General features: G+C 38.5%; 1 protein-coding gene and 1 long non-coding RNA gene across 3 annotated transcripts in view; one reads left to right on the top strand and one right to left on the bottom strand.

The window, feature by feature from the left end:
• Positions 1–18170, top strand: part of LOC118237086 (mediator of RNA polymerase II transcription subunit 13-like) — a 147356-nt gene that overhangs the window by 26752 nt on the left and 102434 nt on the right. For both annotated transcript variants that reach the window (XM_035435512.1, XM_035435513.1), the window contains exon 2: positions 12448–12685. In XM_035435512.1, the coding sequence (XP_035291403.1) occupies positions 12448–12685 (238 nt within the window). The remainder of the gene's footprint in view (positions 1–12447; positions 12686–18170) is intronic.
• On the bottom strand, positions 2812–12453 carry LOC118237098. Its single transcript, XR_004767120.1, has 2 exons — positions 12328–12453; positions 2812–4686 (listed from the first exon to the last, which is right to left on the bottom strand). It is a non-coding gene; the product is annotated as an uncharacterized LOC118237098 (long non-coding RNA).

Below are 18170 nucleotides of genomic sequence, written 5' to 3' on the forward strand. Positions count from 1 at the left end.
AACCCCTGTGTTTCAGAGTTTTAATGGGAGGTCAGGGGAGCAAGGTGGTAATTCTGTCCAGTACACAAATGGGTTTGTTTGATCTGTTCTGCAGTTGTTCACCAGTGTCTGCCCCTCTGCCATTGTGTGATGTATAATACCAAACTGTGTCCCCCTTACTGCAATTGACCTGTTAACCAGACTAACTTGCTCTGATGGCTGAATGGTGGATGATTAAAGAGATAGAGAGGACAGGGACTGTAATGAATCCTAAAAATCAATCTGTTCCATTCCAGGGATAGATCTTGAGAGTAGAGCTTGTCTCGTAGATGAGGCGTGGCTAGATAATGGGTGGTTGTTCTGGGTATTCGTGGTGGCAGGACCTATGTTAGAGATATTTTCAAAGTGGGCAATATGAGTGTGAAATATGTGAGTACTGTGTGCTATTCCTTGTATGTTCTCATGATGCGGGACTACTGAGGAAAACATTTACTTATCATCAGTGATCATAAAGGTCCTCACAACCAAGGCAGATATTAGCAAGGTCTTCACAACCAAGACAGGGATCAGCAAGGTCTTCACAAGCAAAGCTGCGGTGATGCTTGATGACTCAGTTGCACAAGTTACTAAGCCCTAAATACCTTCTCTGTTGGACTGGTTTGGGATCAATATTAATAGATATGAAATTACAGATAATATAAATATTGTTCATGACTCTAAGACAAATTAATTAATAATAGTAATAATTAAATGTTTTACAATTACATCTGTTCACTTTATTGGAAACAGTCATTGAAGGAGTGTAACTGGCAGCAGTTACAGTTCATAAATATTTAGTTCTGAACTTTTGTGAAGTTCAATGTTGTGGCTTGGCACAATCAGGCCAACTAGCTGATAGATCATATGGTACCAGTATTTTTTGAATAGGGTAATTGGGGGTTTCAGAATAACACATATGCACTGAATTCTTTATTGCATTTACATTATTAGTGTGACTTTAATTTTAAAATGATGAATGGAGCTTTACATTGTGTCCTGAAATAACACACCTACCTAGCAGGGATGTAAACTTTTCTTCCACTGTGTGTTTTTGGACCACTATATAATCCAGACAAATATGTAGACTCAGCAGTAAGAATAAGTACTTCCAAAGTCTGCATATGGCCAATGACAACTAATGAAATGGCTTGGAGAAAATGTTTAAATGTTTAACTTTTTATATATTTCAGTCCTCCACCGACAAGGGGTCAATGTAGCATTTCTTTCAAGCTAAATGTCAGTTAATTATTCACTTAATTGCAGCACTCTCAGTTAACAGTTCAGTTATGACTTAATCAGGAAGATAAGAAAAATGACAGCTTCTATGTCCTTTGACACTTACCATGTGTCAGGTTTGGGGTTTTGCAGCAATAAATTAAAATATCCAGAAAGGGCATGTGTAAAATAGTTTTTCTTTGACGCAAGACATTGTTTTAAAATGAGCAACATGCTCTAGTGTGAAAAATATTGTCACAGTCACAGCAGACATGCTTGCTGTCAGCGCGGGTGACATAGCTCAGGAGGTAAGACCGGTTGTCTAGCAGTCGGAGGGTTGTTGGTTCAATCCCTGCCTTGGGCATGTCGAAGTGTCCCTGAGCAAGACACCTAACCCCTAATTGCTCTGGTGAATGAGAGGCATCAATTGTAAAGCGCTTTGGAGAAATGCGCTATATAAATGCAGTCCATTTACCATTTTACCATTTAGCTGTCTTCATCAGTTCTTTTTATGCAAATCAACATTTGGGGCAACTACTCCTTGCATGGTTGAAAAACCTATCTGCATAATGCTCATTAAAGCTACATTGCAAGATGTGCAAGATAAATATACTACATTGGTATGCAATGTAAATGTCATCAGACAACACATTGTGTGTACCCTTTGAAGTCCTCCACGCTTATCCATATCAATATCATTTTATTGTTTTGTGCTGATGAGCACCTCATAATCATTACCTTGTAGTTGTGCCGATTGATGAACCTACAGTGCCTACAGGGACACCTAGAGTACAACTACTGAAGTTCAGGTTTGCAGTCCTGATGCTCAAGATTTCCTGGCCCTTTCAATGAAGGTGAGAGTGAATTAGAGGCAGAAAATCACATTTTCGTACTGAGCAGGTGTCTGCATTTTAAAGAAAACAGGCAGACAACTGTGACAATGGAAAAAAACTGAACTGGTTTGCACATTTCTTAAACAACATTTTGAAGTTCACATTATACTGTTTTGTTTACAAATGCAGAATAGACATCTTGCACAAATGTGTCTGCTATGCCTTCTTCAGCCTGCAATGTGGAGCCTGCACACTGAAATAAGCAATAAAAACAATGAACAAGCACGAAACCGTCCAGACCCACGGCGCAACTCACTTCCGCAAACACATTTTAGCTGGCACCACCTACGCATGCGTCCTACTAAACGAAGCACCACCTGAGCATGCGTCCCACAAAATGTCCCTCAAAGGTTGTCCGTGAGTGAGTGAGTGAGTGACCACAATTTGCCATGCATAGCCCACGGCATCAGTTCCTGCACGCCGTGGGAAAAACTGTATAATATGAACTTTAAAGGCTTGGAAAATTCATTTGTGAATACAAACCAGTTAATTTTTTCCATTGAGGTTGTTTTACTGGTTTTGAGGCACTAAACAAAGAAAGGGGGAGTGTGGTGATTCCTGCTGCAGATAGACAGCTATGACTTCAGTATTTTATATTGTTTAGATATTAACATTTTTGCTCACAGATGATATATACACAAGCAAGGAATATGAATAAAAGTTATATAGTCAATATATAAGTCAATATGTTAAACAAAATGTGTTATTTGCTCATTGTGCATTTCAGATGCTTAGCATAATTTCTGCTGGTCATAAAAATGAGCGGTGAACATAAAACAGTCAATTTTACATACTTAACAGGAAGACATTTCATGACTGCAAGATAACAGGGTAAGTTAACAGTTTCTTTGGGATTGTACATTTGTGTTTATTAGTTGAATGATTTGACATTGTATTGCAATCACTTTGCAGATTCTCTCATACAAAGTGACTTGCAAAAGTGCAGAACATCAGTGTTATTCTCGGGAATAAGAACGTGCAATATCACCAAGATTTATAGTGGAATCAGGGCCTCTAATAACATGAAAACAATTGAGCCATTTAGCATACCCTCTTATCCAGGGTGGCTTGCATACCTCATATACTTTACATGCAATCTGTTTATACAGCTTTATATTTATTAAATAAATTCAGGTTAATTACCTTGCTTAAGAGCATCTCCCAACCCAGAAATCAAACATATAACCTAAAGGTCACATAAACTATCCTGTTATGATTGTGCTACATTGTAAATGTATCCTGAAATATATTATGTTTCTCAAAATAGATAGTGGTGATGCTGTTTACTTGGGCAATGCCGGTCTCATCAAAATTTTGTGACATTGCTGTGTCAACATACAGGCATGCCCTGTGTAATATAAATAATACACGTTTTCTGTTCAGTTTGCCATGTCATTAAGTGCTTTGCAGAGTGTTCAGCATATTGAGTAATGGCAGTGAGCTAGTACATTCAGTTCTGTAGTGAAAGTCTTAAGGAGGATTCTTGTAAGCACATTAAGCTATTCCAGTGAGAGATGCATACACGCATTCACAAAGCACAGGGATAAATATATTCCATAAAGCCTTATTTAAAAACTGTCCCTCCCTTTTAGCAACTGCAAATGGCCATCTGGAGCGGTTTCATGTCTACTTCTCTCATCCTTTTCTAAAAATCTCAAGCCTGCAGTCTGCAATCAGTTGTCTCTTACAGAATAACCTCCTCGACCCCAGCCAATTGAGCTTTAAGTCTGGCCACTCCACTGAAACTGCTCTCCTTGCAGTCACGGGGCACTTCACTCTGCAAGAGCCAAGTCATTGAGATCCATCCACATCTCTCTTGACCTGGCAGTTGTGTGCAACACTGTCAACCACCAGATCCATCTTTCATCCCTTGTAGAGATGGATATCTTATGCTTTTGATTGCATAGTTTTCCTTATATCTTGCTGACCGATCCTAATACGTGGTCTTGAGACAATCTGTCTTCTCCCCCCAAGCCCTCTTTACCGGAGTCCCACAGGGCATATTGCTTGGCCCTCTCTACTTGTCTTTACTCTGAATTACTTGGTCCAGTTATCTCCTCCTGGCATGTCATATCATTGCAGTGCTGATGACACTCAGCACATCACTCATTTTCTCCCTCGTAACACCTGAGATAAGGCATGTATCTCTGTATGCCTAGCTGACATTGCAGCTTGGATGTTCACCGCCACCTTAAGCTCAACCCAGAGAAGACAGTACTTCTATTCCTCATGGAAAAGGGTTCCCTAAGGGTTCCCCCGTTCACTGCTGCTCACCTGGTCTTCAACCTGCCTAAATTCACACATACCATGGCACTGTTGAATGCCCTTCCCTGGATTCCAGTGGCTGCCTGCATTCAGTTAAAATCTCTCACCAATTCAAACTGTGAATGGTACTACCCATTCCTATCTTCAGACAATGATTACCCTATACACTCAAGCCGCTCCATTCAACATCCTCTCGCCAGCTGGCTGTCCCTTTGCTTCAGGCACTTGGCTGCTGCTCCTCTCGGTTCTGGCTGTTCTCTGCCCCCTGATGGTGGAACGACCTTCACCAATCAGTCTGAAAAGCAGATTCATTGGCAGTCATCTGCAAACCTTTAAAAACTCACCTTTTCAGACTATACCTCAGTGTTTGACTATGTACCTCACTTGTATGAATGTAAGTTCCTTTCTCTAGTTCTTGTGGTGTTTGCTCACCATATGAATTGCATTTTTGGAAGTCTGGGTCACAGTATATTCTAAATCACTAAATAGTAAATTGTAGTGGGGTGGGGAATTTGATGACTGCTGTACTGCTGTACTACTCTGGCTCAACTGCAGTGAAGCGACTCAGTATACAGCAGTATAGTGGACCTAAATAGCTTCCTTCCTACTACTTTCCAGAGGGTTTTGCATGTTGACCCTCAGCCTTATTACAGCATATTCAAAACACATTTAGTTGTGATTTAGCAAGCCATCAAGTTCATTGCCATGAATAATAGTTTTCTGAACTGCTTGTATTCATTGCATCAAGCTGACACTATATCACTGTAGAAGACTATATCAGTTGAATATGAAGTGACAGTGAAAGGTCTGGCATTTATAGCATAAAATCTCTTTTCCTAGCACAAAAACGTATTGCATGGGGGGTAAAAGGTGAAACTTGGCTTATGCATGGCAGTGAATGGCAGAAATTTTATCTTCCCTCTGTAACCCTGGAGACAAAATCTTGGAAATTCATTTCCAGAAGTCAAACAAATATTTTGTGTTGCCTAGCAACTATTTATCCCCCTTCCCACCCTTTGCCCTTTCCTTTTCTTGCTAGTCTGTCTGAGTTAATTAAGCTGCATTGGTAACAAGCTGGTAAAGGAGGACTTACAAAGACTTGTTTATTTATCTGAGCATTAATAATTCATTTGCTTGCTGTGGCCAGTGTTTTAAATTTTCCATTCCATTAACATAAAGCAAAGGGCTGTTCATCTTTTGATGTGATCATTTTTTTATGACCCCCCCCCCCCCCCCCCCCCCCGCACCAACCTATACAAATAATCATAACAATGCTAAGAGATAACTGCATAGGGAAAAAAAGAAAAGTATGTTTTAATAATGTGTTATAGCTTATGAAATGAATGCATTAGCAAACCCTGTCCCCACTGAACTCTGTAGGTACACCGCATAGCTGTAAATTAAAAAAGAATGAAGAGCAAAATTCTAATTGATTGCAAGTCATGGAACTGCCGGAGACGCATGGAATCTTCTCATGTGTCCCCTCTGCTGAGGAATAGATGAGGCTGTCTGTCTTTCATGAACAAGCTTGAGTTGTCAAATAAGGGGTTAAGTTAGGTTAATGGATGTGCACCACAGTGTGAGCACACTGAGTGACATATCTACCTATAATTCTGCTCCTTGGGGGAGAGCCACCGCCCCTTCAGCTCTCGTATTATGATGCAACTAGAGAGTAGAGCAAAGACATTGAACAGTTCTTCATTCTCTTAGAATGCAAAGTCAAAGTGCCTGTGTGGTGCTGGTTACCAGGAAGCTCCCTTTACATAGCCCTCTGCTTCCCCAGTCCACTTGTCAGCCTGATTCATGAATGTGCAATTTCAAAACCAAGTTCACCTGCTTCCCTGAGATTGTTCGCATCTGTTTTCAACTGACAACCCTTATGGATGGAAATTACTTTTATGATTTGCATAGCAATTATGACAAATTATGGTTCTCAGGGAAATACATAGTTTACAGAGTACATTTCAATATATATAATACTTGCACTTTAGGTATAGTAAAAGTAAAGGTATAGTACTGTTACTGTTAGAATTTGACAAAAACAACCCTCAATGACATGAACTACGAACATCAACCTACCTTATACTAAATTGCCTACCTTATAATTACCTACCTTATACCATAAATAAATGTTGAAAATGGGAAGATATTTGATATTCTTTTTTCAGTATTTTTAATGAGCTAATGTTAGTTTATGAGCTAATGTTATTAAACATACATGTTAGTTTTCTAAACAAAAATTATATATGTTATTGTTTGTTCATTTTAATATTGTGTTTATACTTTAAAATTGAAAAAATATAAATAAAAATGAGCTATCACCCTAAACTGATACTGTATTTACAATATCTTTTATCGGTCAGTTGTTAGTCTTATATGTAAATTTATGTTGTGTAATTAACTTTTAAATATGCTACATTTCACTGAAAATTTTACTGCCAATTTATGCTCATACAATTTTTCAGTTTCATGCAGTTCATTTTAATTTATGGTAAAAAAAGAAGTTATTTTTCATAAATGGAAGATTTGGCTGAACACTCCTTGGAGACGGTATGAATTAGCCCGGAGACTGAGGAGTTGTGCTCTGCCATGTGACACAAAGTTTGAACAACCACATTCTGTTCAGATGGTAAGATGAAAAAAATACACAAGGCCTCATTTTGATATCACTACTTTTAACGGCATGCTGAGATTTAGCAAGAATTAATGACTTACAGACAGTGCTTTGCATGCATGAATAATGTTTTTATTTAAAACATGTTGAAAACATGTTTTTCTTGAGATATCTTTTGTACTGTGTTTGTTATGAGTAACCTGAAATAAAATATAATGTGAAGTTTATGAATATATTTTAGTCCGGTTTCTTCAGCAGTTGTGTTGCTGTTACCAGATGAAAAAGTTAAGAGAACTGTAGAATCCTCAAACTTTACCAGTGTAACCAAATGGGATTTTGTAGACTATCAAATAGTGGCACTATTGTGTGGCAGGCCACTCAAAATAAATACTCAAAATAAAGTGATTAATCTCTACTTTACAATTAGTACAAAGCCTCTGATTGCATGTTATTGCACTTTTAATTGTATGATAATGTGTATTTATGCATTGTTGTGTGTGGTACTGTAAGGTGAAAAACAGGTCTTCACTACAGAAAGACAAATGATAGGCTATGATGACCATGGTGAACTGGGTATAGTATTGTAAGGGTTAGTTTAGTTGGCAAGATATCACATGGGTTGGTATGATAAATCAGCCAAAGGTTTATTATTATTATTATTATTATTATTATTATTATTATTCATCCATTCATTGTCTATACCTGCTTATCCTGGGCAGGGTCACGGGAGGTACTGGGGCCTATTCCAGCATGCATTTGGCGAGAGGCAGGAATACATCCTGGACAGGCTGCTGACCTATTGCAGGCCACACACACCATTCACTCACCATTCACCATTCACCATTCACTCACAATAGGACGGAGTGTAGCACAGTGGGTAAGGAACTAGACTTGTAACCGAAAGGTCGCAGGTTCGATTCCCGGGTAAGGACACTGCCGTTGTACCCTTGAGCAAGGTACTTAACCTGCATTGCTTCAGTATATATCCAGCTGTATAAATGGATACAATGTAAAAATGCTATGTAAAATAGTTGTGTAAGTCGCTCTGGATAAGAGCGTCTGCTAAATGCCTGTAATGTAATGTAATGTAATTATGGGTAGTTTAGGGTCTCCAGTTATCCTACCTGCATGTCTTTGGACTGTGGGAGGAAACCGGAGTACCCGGAGGAAACCCACGCAGACACAGGGAGAACATGAAAACTCCACACAGAAAGGCCAGATTGGAACTTCTTGATGTGAGGTGACAGTCGGTAGGACTGCATCTGCGTGCCGGCCCAATAATAATAATAATAATGTATTAATGTATAATGTCATTAGATTACATTAAAACAATATTAATAATAAAGAATAACAATTAAGGGTTGGAATACAAACACATTTGTTAGGCCTATGGCAAAGATTAATAGAGGAGACAGAAAATGGAAAACCCGCTCATCCTGATGATAATTCTATCTAACAGAGTAATATTGTGTTGTCTGTCTGTTAGCTCTGTCTTGCATTATACTAGCTGACTGGAGAAGTCATAAAGCTAATGTTACATTGATGTAACTATGCACAAATTAAGTTCTGTGAATGTTTGTGAGCACCCGTGGCATTATATTTGAAAAGAGACGTTGCTGTTGAGTTTTTTCAATGTAAATTTGCGGTACATCGAGTGTGACAAACATCGATCCCTTGAGGTCGTTGTACCAGGGTGAGCTGCAGATGCTCTTCAAATCTCAGCGAAACTGGATGATAGAAAGTACCCTGGATAAGTGGAAACATACCCATCTCCTACTGCAAAATTGGAAATAAGGATGTTTCATCGTTATGAGTTGTAATAAAATTGATCATTTATGTGTGATCACAACAGAGCTGCGATACAGGAAGTGCTTTTGCGATGCGGCTACTTTGTCTGTAAATCTCACCATTTGTGCATCATTGTTTCTCCCTTTTCTTGTCTCAGCACGGTCAGTTAGGCGATTAGAACAAGGAGACCTAAGGCAGAATGTCTGTCAGTGCTGTTCCCATCCTTTCATGTTCTCCCAAGAGATCCATGCTGTGATGGAACAGAAGTATTGCTGATGGTCATTTTTCCCTCCACAACTCCTCCATACACTTTGCATCGCTCCTGCATATCTCAAAAATAGCCCTTAGTTATGGCCTGTGTCAGGTGTGCTGTGTTTGTGAGGGGGCCTGTTACTTACCCTCAGCATCCCAAGCAGTTGTTTTTTTCTAGTGGGAATGTGTCAGCCTAGGTTTTATATTACACGTGGAATGAGAAAATGCTAGAGAGATGATATTGAATATGTTTTGAGTAAAAACAGGGATAGAGAAGCTGTGAGGCCTGCACCTCCAGAGCTGGCCCATCTGCACAGTCTACTCTTTTCTACTTCAGATCTTCGATGCACTTATTTGCCGACTTACATTGCCAGTGCTGTCATGAGCTGATGCTTTTCGGATCGGTTTGCACATATAGCCAAGAAAAGCTTTTACCAGGCCAGCAGAATTGGTTGAAAAATAAACACCTATTTACATGTTAAATGTTTGTAAAAGGACTTGATCTGGCATTATGCAGACCAGTCAGACTTGTAAAGGTATCAAAAATGTGTACAATTCAATGCACATTTTTGAAAAGAGAAAAACCTTCCAGATTCAGCAATGATAATTCATAACGATAATTCATTTCGTAACCATTTGTTATTTTAATGCTTATCTGCAGGCATGCTCCATAACTACCAATTTATTGGTGTCATAGACTAAGATGATCAGGTATATGTCTTTACAGTATACAGCTCATTAGCTAACTTGGCTCATTAAATTATAGAGTACATTATATTCACCTGAACTTTGCCAGCAATTAATGCTAATATTTAATTTGGTCATTAAAATATTTTATATTAATAAACCAAATAAAATATCGGCCTTCTTTCCTTATGCTTCTGACTTCTGTAACCACTCTAACTCAGGCAGAGATCTATCTCAGCTATCTCTATCTCCAAAGTGCAGTAAGACCTACAGTATATGTAGCAGTGTAGCTTAGGGCTATTGAGCAGTCCAATTTCATTCTCAGCAGAAAACTCTCAACTTTTTAGGTTCTCCTAGAGTAAAGATTTAATGTCAGTGACATTTTTTGCTAGCTAACTACATTTTGTTTTCAAATAAAAAGCCCTTGCTGGGATCAGCAAAAACAAGTGCAGGGTTCCTCTCAAGTCTTTGACAAACCTTTCTGCCTATTGCTTTGCTCTTTCTTAGCTGTTGCATATGTTAGTATTTATGGACATTTTATTACAGATCATTCGACTGTTCAACTTGAGAATGACTTATGAGGAGTATCAGTATGAGAAATACATATGAGCTTATTCAAGATACACTACATGGCCAAAACTATGTGGACACCTGGCATCCAACATCTCATCCAAAATTATGGGCATTAATATGACGTTGGTCCACCCTTTGCTGCTATAACAACCTCCACTCTCCTGGGAAGGCTTGATACTAGATGTTGGAGCATTGCTGCAGGGATTTGCTTCCATTCAGCCAGAACAGCAGTGAGCAGTAGTAGTGAGGTCAGCCACTAATTGGGTGATTAGGCCTGGTTCGCAGTTGGCTTTCCAGTACCTGGAGTACCTGGAGGAAACCCAAAGAGAGAACATGCAAACTCCACACAGAAAAGCCCAGGCCGGAATAGCAATGGACAACGGTGCAAAACTGTGTGCGTAGTGAGATGACTATATGCATATGATGTGTAGGAGACTGTGTTGATGAGTCTCCCGGAACCATTGCACCTTTCCTCTTATATACTCAAAGATCAAAGCAAAATACCAAGTCATAAAATAAAGACACAAACATAACTAAATGGTACATTAATGATTTTGCTTGTGCTATCTCTAAGCATACCACATTGGGTTAACCTTTGTATCTGGCTGGGCGATGACCCATATGTGTCAATATCTTTAGTCAGCACCCCGCCATAAAAGACACAAACTTGTTTCCCATGACATTAGCAATACAAAACATGATTACATTGTATTATGGAGAACCTAAGATCCAGTAGGATTTTTTGCAACTGAGCACTGTCACTGTCACCTGCTGACTCCCTGTCAGCACAGATAAGTCTTCCTTTGGGGGACTGAAAAGAGGTAGACTTCTGGGAACAGCCCTACAGTGATATATTCCAATTAATTAAAAAAGAATGCCATCACTCAATTGATTAACTTTGTTTGTTGGGTTCAAGAACATACTGTATCAACAATATTCTTATGACTTCACAGAAAATATAATAACTATTCAGCTTCTTTAACAGCATCACATTTCATAGTTATTTATGCATGTGGGTGCATGTGGGAGAGTTAAATGAATTAGGTTGCTTTTCTAGAGGGCATGTCATTATTGAAATGCACACAACCTGCTTGACTTGTCACTTTAATAGCATAAAGATAGAAGTATGTAGGTCTGAGGTTTGTTTTCAGTATTAACAGTTCTGCTGCCATTTAAAAATGAGATATTTTCAATGTAGGGTTTTTTGTCATTCCATGTGTAGTTACACTGTCTACAATGTAATTTTGTTGCAAGCATGGCCATGGCAAGGTTTTCAGTAGTTTGTTAGTCAAGTCACTGTGTTGTTCTTTTTATCCCTTTGCACGCAAGTTCTAAAATATATCCAATGGCCACACAGTTTTTTTAAGTATATGCTCCAGCTGTCTTTGACTGTTACATCACACTAGCCTTTCCATGGCTGAAGCTGCCCTTGAAATGAGTGCCCTTGAAATGAATTATGAATAATAATAATAATAATAATAATAATAATAATAATAAGAATAAGAATCAGAAGAAGAAGAAGAAGAATCAGAAGAAGAATAATTGTAACCCACTTTTGCACCATTGTATATTGCCATCCCAGCCTGGACATTTTTTTCACTGTTGTTTGGATTGACTCAGGAATAGCTGTTTTGTTTACATGTTGGTAACTGTGTGCCAGAACTGGAAGTTTGGCATGATGGACCCTAAGCAAACTGGGTCGTAACAGCCTTTTCTGTGTTCTCACCGGCAAAACAGTGCGCAGACATCAGTATAACAAAGAATTTTAGTTTTTTCATTAATTGTGATAATTATGATTTTTTTCTCTCGGACCCTGTAGGCCCCTTGACAGTTTGTGCCCTGGGGCTTGAGCCTTGGCATGCCCATGCATTAACACGGGCAGGAGGTGCCAGATCCATGCAGACAGGTCCCAGAATGCAGACATTAGCCGCAACAGTGAACATTAGACATATGGTTCACAAGATTCTCAATTTTTCATCGTCTTCCTTTCTCATCTCATCCCTTTTTTCTCTCTGTGCTTACCTCTATCTATGCATCCCCCTTCCTCCATGTCAGTCTTAAATTAAGTAGTGATGGCTTCTCTGTTCAGTTCCACGAAATGTCGTGATCAGACCGATCAGTCTCTGTATCGTTCTTCCACAGGCGGAGCTCACTGGAATCAAATGGCGGCGCTATAGATTCCGAGGTGGTGGTGAATGCGGGCCTGTGATTTCGGCGCCGGCTCAGGATGATCCTATCCTGCGCAGCTTCACCCGGTGCGTGAAGGCCAACCTGCTCTGCGTGTGGCGGCGCGATGCGAAACCCGATGGCAAGGAGCTGTGGATCTTCTGGTGGGGGGAGGAGCCGAACCTGGCCGACATTATCCACAATGAACTGGAGGGTGAGTAGTGACTCTTCTGCGCAGCATCTTCCTCGATTTATCCCCCAGATTCAGTCAAATGCACTGCAGTTTATGGGCAAATGGAACTCATTTTCTTTGACACCGGCATCTTGCTTTTGGTATCTATTTATGGTGAGCAAAGTAGTAATGGAATAGTCCGGAAGATCTGACTGAATTGTACATACCCTTAAACAGTGCATTTGATTGCACTTTGCAAACCCTTAATCTCCCTCTGGTGGATGGTTTAAATCAGGGAAGAAGCAGTTTTGTTTGACTGTAGAAGGCTCACAAATTAGCATAGTATGCCTTAGATTCTATCAATCCTTGTTCTTTTACTCACAATTAAATAAGTGTCAGCATGGCAAGTTTGAGGTCAAGATTAATTCAGCAAGCTATGCTTTTGAAGAAAATGTGTGACAAGCACTTATGAATCTTTTACTCTATAATAGCAGCGTTATATTTGTGCAATTCTCATTTATTTCTTTGGCTGACTGCCGGTGCTACTATCAACTGGTTTGTCATGGTCTGTTTTTTTTGTTTGTTCTTGAGTGTTGGTTTAGTGGCTATACACAGTGGTGTTATGCCAATTTTCTATTTGCTGTCAGTTTTTCCTTTATGTGTACAGCACATGGAGATACTTCACCTGAAGAAGTGATTGGCAGTATGGGTTCTATTTATAGGAACATTTGCATTATCTGACTGCACATATGCAAGGATGTTGACCAGGTGGTTAGGAAAGCAGCTCTTCTAGTGTGTTGTCAGCTTTGGCATACTGGATTTTGAGCATTGGATGAGATTGAGATCCACCTGAGAAGCTTGAAATAAGCACAGGTAAAGGGTGTGTGATATGGTTCATACCCACAAAACTAATACATATGTGCATGAAATGGACTTCATGAGGTCAGGCATTTTACATGTCTCACTAACTGATCAGCTACTGGCCAGCTCTCTAATATCAATTGCTTTTGGAGTATCAAAGTAGTGCGTGGGAGCCAAAGGTGCCTTGACTAAGTGGTCTCACATGCTGTCACACTCATATGCATGTTTGCAAATCACACACAGATATACACATGCATACATAAGGACATACAGTACTGTGCAAAAGTCTTAGGCACCTGTGAAAAAAAAGCTTTACAGCTAAGATGCTTTCAAAAATAATGATATGAAAAGTTATAAATATCAAAAAAATAATATAAAGAACAGTAAATAGTTAAAAACTAAATAAAATCAATGTTTGGTGTGACCACCCTTCACCTTTAAAACTACATCAATTCTCTTAAATACACTGTCCGGCAGTTTTATAAGAAAATCGGCTGGTAGGTTGTTCCAAGCATTTTGGAGAACTTGCCACAGTTCTTCTGCAGATTTTGGCTGTTTCGCTTGCTTCTGGCTCTCCAGGTGATCCCAGAGACCCTTGATCAAGTTTTTATCTATTACTTAAAATATTAATTTATTTAACAAAATACAAAAATGTGTCTGTAAAATTTCAGTTTTTGGAAAATTCATGTTTGGATATCTCAAATTTGCTCTTTTCTACTGGCACACTAATGCAGAAAACAAAACAAAAAAAAACATCTACGACCAAATATATACTATATATTATATTTAAAAATCTAGGGTGCCTAAGACTTTTGCACAGTACTGTAGATACGTGTGCGCACATGCACATCCACACACAGAAACACACCTGCACACTCACAAACATGCACACACACACACACACACACACACACACACACACACACATGCAAGCACCATCAGACTGGCTGGTGAAAACGTAGTGGGAGACGATGGGTAGTGGGTGGGATTCTGGTATCTGAGATAAAAGACAAACCCCACATTTCTGAAGCATAGGCAATTTAAATATGGGGTGAATCATTGCAAGAAAACATGAGAGGATGTTGTGTGTATATGTGTGAGCAACCAAAGATCTTGTCTGACCCCAACCCACTTGTGTTGATGGACAGATGACCAAATCATGAAATAAAAGTGACATGACAAAATGAGGTGTTCCATTAAATGGAAAAATTGAATATAGAGCTACTTATATGTGTCATTTGGAAAAGCACCATTATAAATGTTTTTAAATTTTTTTATAAAAAGCCATTTTTAAATAAATTGAAATTGAGGATGATGAAAAAAGTAAGGGAAAATCCACAATGAGCTGGTCAGATCTGGCTGATCTCTAGCTGAAGAATCCCCCAAGGTGAAGCGGTCTCTTGTGTATGAAGATACAGCTGAGTATGAGCTCAGTGTGGCCAAGATACAGCTGAGCAGCTAATTCTCCAATTACTTTTGGTCCCCTAAAATGGAGGGACTATGTATAAAAAGGGCTGTAATTCCTACACAGATCAGCCAATATAGATGTAAATACCCTCTGACTTCATACTCATTGTTTTATTTCAAATCCGATGTGCTACAGATCCAATACAACAAAAAATGTGCCACTGTCCTAGTACTTTTGCATGTAACCTTATATTTCCGCATTTTTTCATATTATTATTTATACCCTAAAGGCATATTTATTTGTTTAATTTTGGTAAAAATAGGACTCCATACTACAATAGCCTATGAAGAAAATGAATCCAATTGAACGGAATTTCTGTACATTCTGTACAAGCTTATTCACTTTCTGTCATAGTAAATATAATGAATTGCATCTATGCACATAGCCTTTACCACTTCTATGTGATGAAGAAATCTCTCTGAATTACAACTGTACCTTACTTGCTCTTTTTTTTCTCTGACCCATAGCGTTCCCTCTTTTTAGACTTTCTTGTGAACCCAGGGATAAACACGCTGTTCCCACACATTCTGGGCCAGCTCACACTGCTCTTCTGACCAATGTGGTTCATTCATACTTTGTATTATGTTGTATATGCATGGAAATAGACAACTGACATAGTGGGATCCTAAAACAACTGCCATGGGTGTTATTAAAGTTGGTATTTGGCCTCCCTGAAGTCCTGTTTCTGTTTTGGGACCACAAGGAGAAGACCTGCTCACATCAAGCTGGTCTGGAAACATAGGGCTGAAAGTGCCAATGGGAGCTTCACTGAAGTTTCAGCTTTCAGTGAGAATCAGTGAATCTTATTACAATATTCACACTGCAGGAGAAGTGTGAACTTACAGCAGGCTTGCCGTACTATGGGAGCTGCCTTCTGTGTGAAAGCAGTTTTCTGGCAAATAAGGAGTACTTAGCCAGCTCGAGTCATCTTTCAAATCACAACTGATGGCTTATTGCCTCTTCTAAGCCATTATTTATTGTTAATAGAGAGGATGCATTTCCAGCATTTTGTCACATGGGAACTGGTAAAACAATTTATCACAATGCAGCACCATTATCCGAAGGCTTTGCCAATCATAGCACTCAAAAAGGGTTTCGTGCTTCCTTAACAACTAGTATTTCCCTCATGAGTGCTGGAGAACCGTGTTAGCAGCAGCAACAATGATATTCTATTATCTGTAGTTTAACTGTATCTGATTGCATCTTCATGAAACATCCTGCTCCTGTATAACCATAGTGCAAGTAGCAGACTGTATTTCCTGTGCTGTATTATCTGTTGCAGTATGATTATAATCAAGTGAACCTGAAATTCAGATGCAATACACCAAAGTTGAATTTAAATAATTAACTTAATAAGTAAGACAAGGTAAATCTAATTTAACTTGTTCTGTTGTTGCTAGCTCTATTTTTCTAACTGACTTTGATGGTTGTTGTAGGAAAAGTTTCACTGCATAAAGTCTGTAAAATTAACGACATGTCAGGAGAGCTGACACAGACTCTTTGGAAACAATAAAAATGCAAATGTTTATAAGGTTATTATTTATGAAGAAGGGTCTCTTAGAAATCCATCATGGGTGACATTCTAGTGGGGGGATGGGACATATGCTTCTTTTAGCCAAAATATTGTTTCTTTCTCCTGGTTTGTCCAGGAAAGACAAGGAAGGTAACCCAGGAAGGTAGTTTTTGAAAACTTAATCTTAGTCAATACAGTGCAGTCTATAAAAATTTGGGCTGTGACACTGTTTATTTAAATTAAAATTAATTTAAAATAGAACAATGAATATTATGTTCTATTATGTATTATGACTGGCTATGACAATCTGCACAGATAGACAAAAACAGTGTAGCTTAATACAGTAGAATCCACGTAATTGCATAACGGATAATACAGGTATTTGCATAAAATTTCCAAATCCTGAACTATTTCTCATTCATTCAATTGTGAAGAGATTGCATATTAGCATAAACCATTGGCACATATTTAGGATATTTTCATTGATATATGTCCAATCACATTATGTGATTGGACATATTTCTATGTATATGTAGTCGGCAGATGTGGCAAAGATAAACAAATATTTGCCCTAAAAAGACATAAAACCACAAAAATTAATGAAGGTAGATGGCTTCTTTTTGAAATCAAATGTGGCATGCGCAGTTATCTGTACTCTGGATGTTTCATTCTTTTATGCAATTAAGCGGATTCTACTGTAGTTAATTTACCATGTCTAAGGTTGCATGTAAACTTGAAAGCAGTCAAAATTTTATAACATGAAATGAAGTATATTCACGAAACAATTATACAAATAAATTCATTGACCATTTCTAATTGTCTTTTAGGTTTTTTGCACAATTTCTCCCATAGGCAGCTTGAAAAAAACATTTAGGCAGCCTGTCTAAGACATTTCAAAGCAGGAAAAACCCTGCTTATAATAGAATTGTGGTCTTAATTATTATAATTTTTTCGTGATTGACCCATAATAATATACAAAGGTGAGGTAGACAAATAATTAGCCAATCAAAATTTAAGCAGCTAACAGTATTCTATACCCATTGTTGCCAAATTAAGGTCCTGTTTCGAGGACAATGGTAGCCTAGGGACTGGAATTGCTCATTTTGTTTGCGCAAGCTTTTTAAAAAAAAAAAACTTTTTTATTTTTAAACTTTCACTCAGTTTGATAATTTTGTAATGAAGCCATTTACATCATCATTGGTTTTGTAAATGGCATACCATGTAGGATTTCTTAGCTTGTGTTTACAATCAAAGACTTCTTCTCTGTTTTCAAACCCACCCACTGATGCCAAGTAATTTACCCCACCTAACGTAGCTAGCTGGATAGCTGGAGGTAACATTAGTACCATGAAACAAGTGAATGTGAGTAACAGTAATAAGGCAGATTTGATTATAGCTTAATTATTATGTTGAACGTAATGAACGTAGTGATTTTGTCATTGTATTTTGAATTTGAAATACACACAGGAAAGTCCATATTGTCGGCAGCTTCACATTGCCACTAACGCTACTTACAGGTCCAACAGAAAAACAAGCCAACTCCACATAGCTGTTAATCCCCTTGGCTAACTTCAGCTGACGCCACCGAGGAAAGGCAATTCCAGGGTTGACTCTAGTACTTGAACGAACCATGTCGGCTTGTCTTTTTGCTTTGCTGTATCTGTACTTCTTTGCTAGTTAGTTCT

This window comes from Anguilla anguilla, chromosome 10, assembly GCF_013347855.1.
Source record: "Anguilla anguilla isolate fAngAng1 chromosome 10, fAngAng1.pri, whole genome shotgun sequence".
NCBI lineage: Eukaryota > Metazoa > Chordata > Actinopteri > Anguilliformes > Anguillidae > Anguilla > Anguilla anguilla.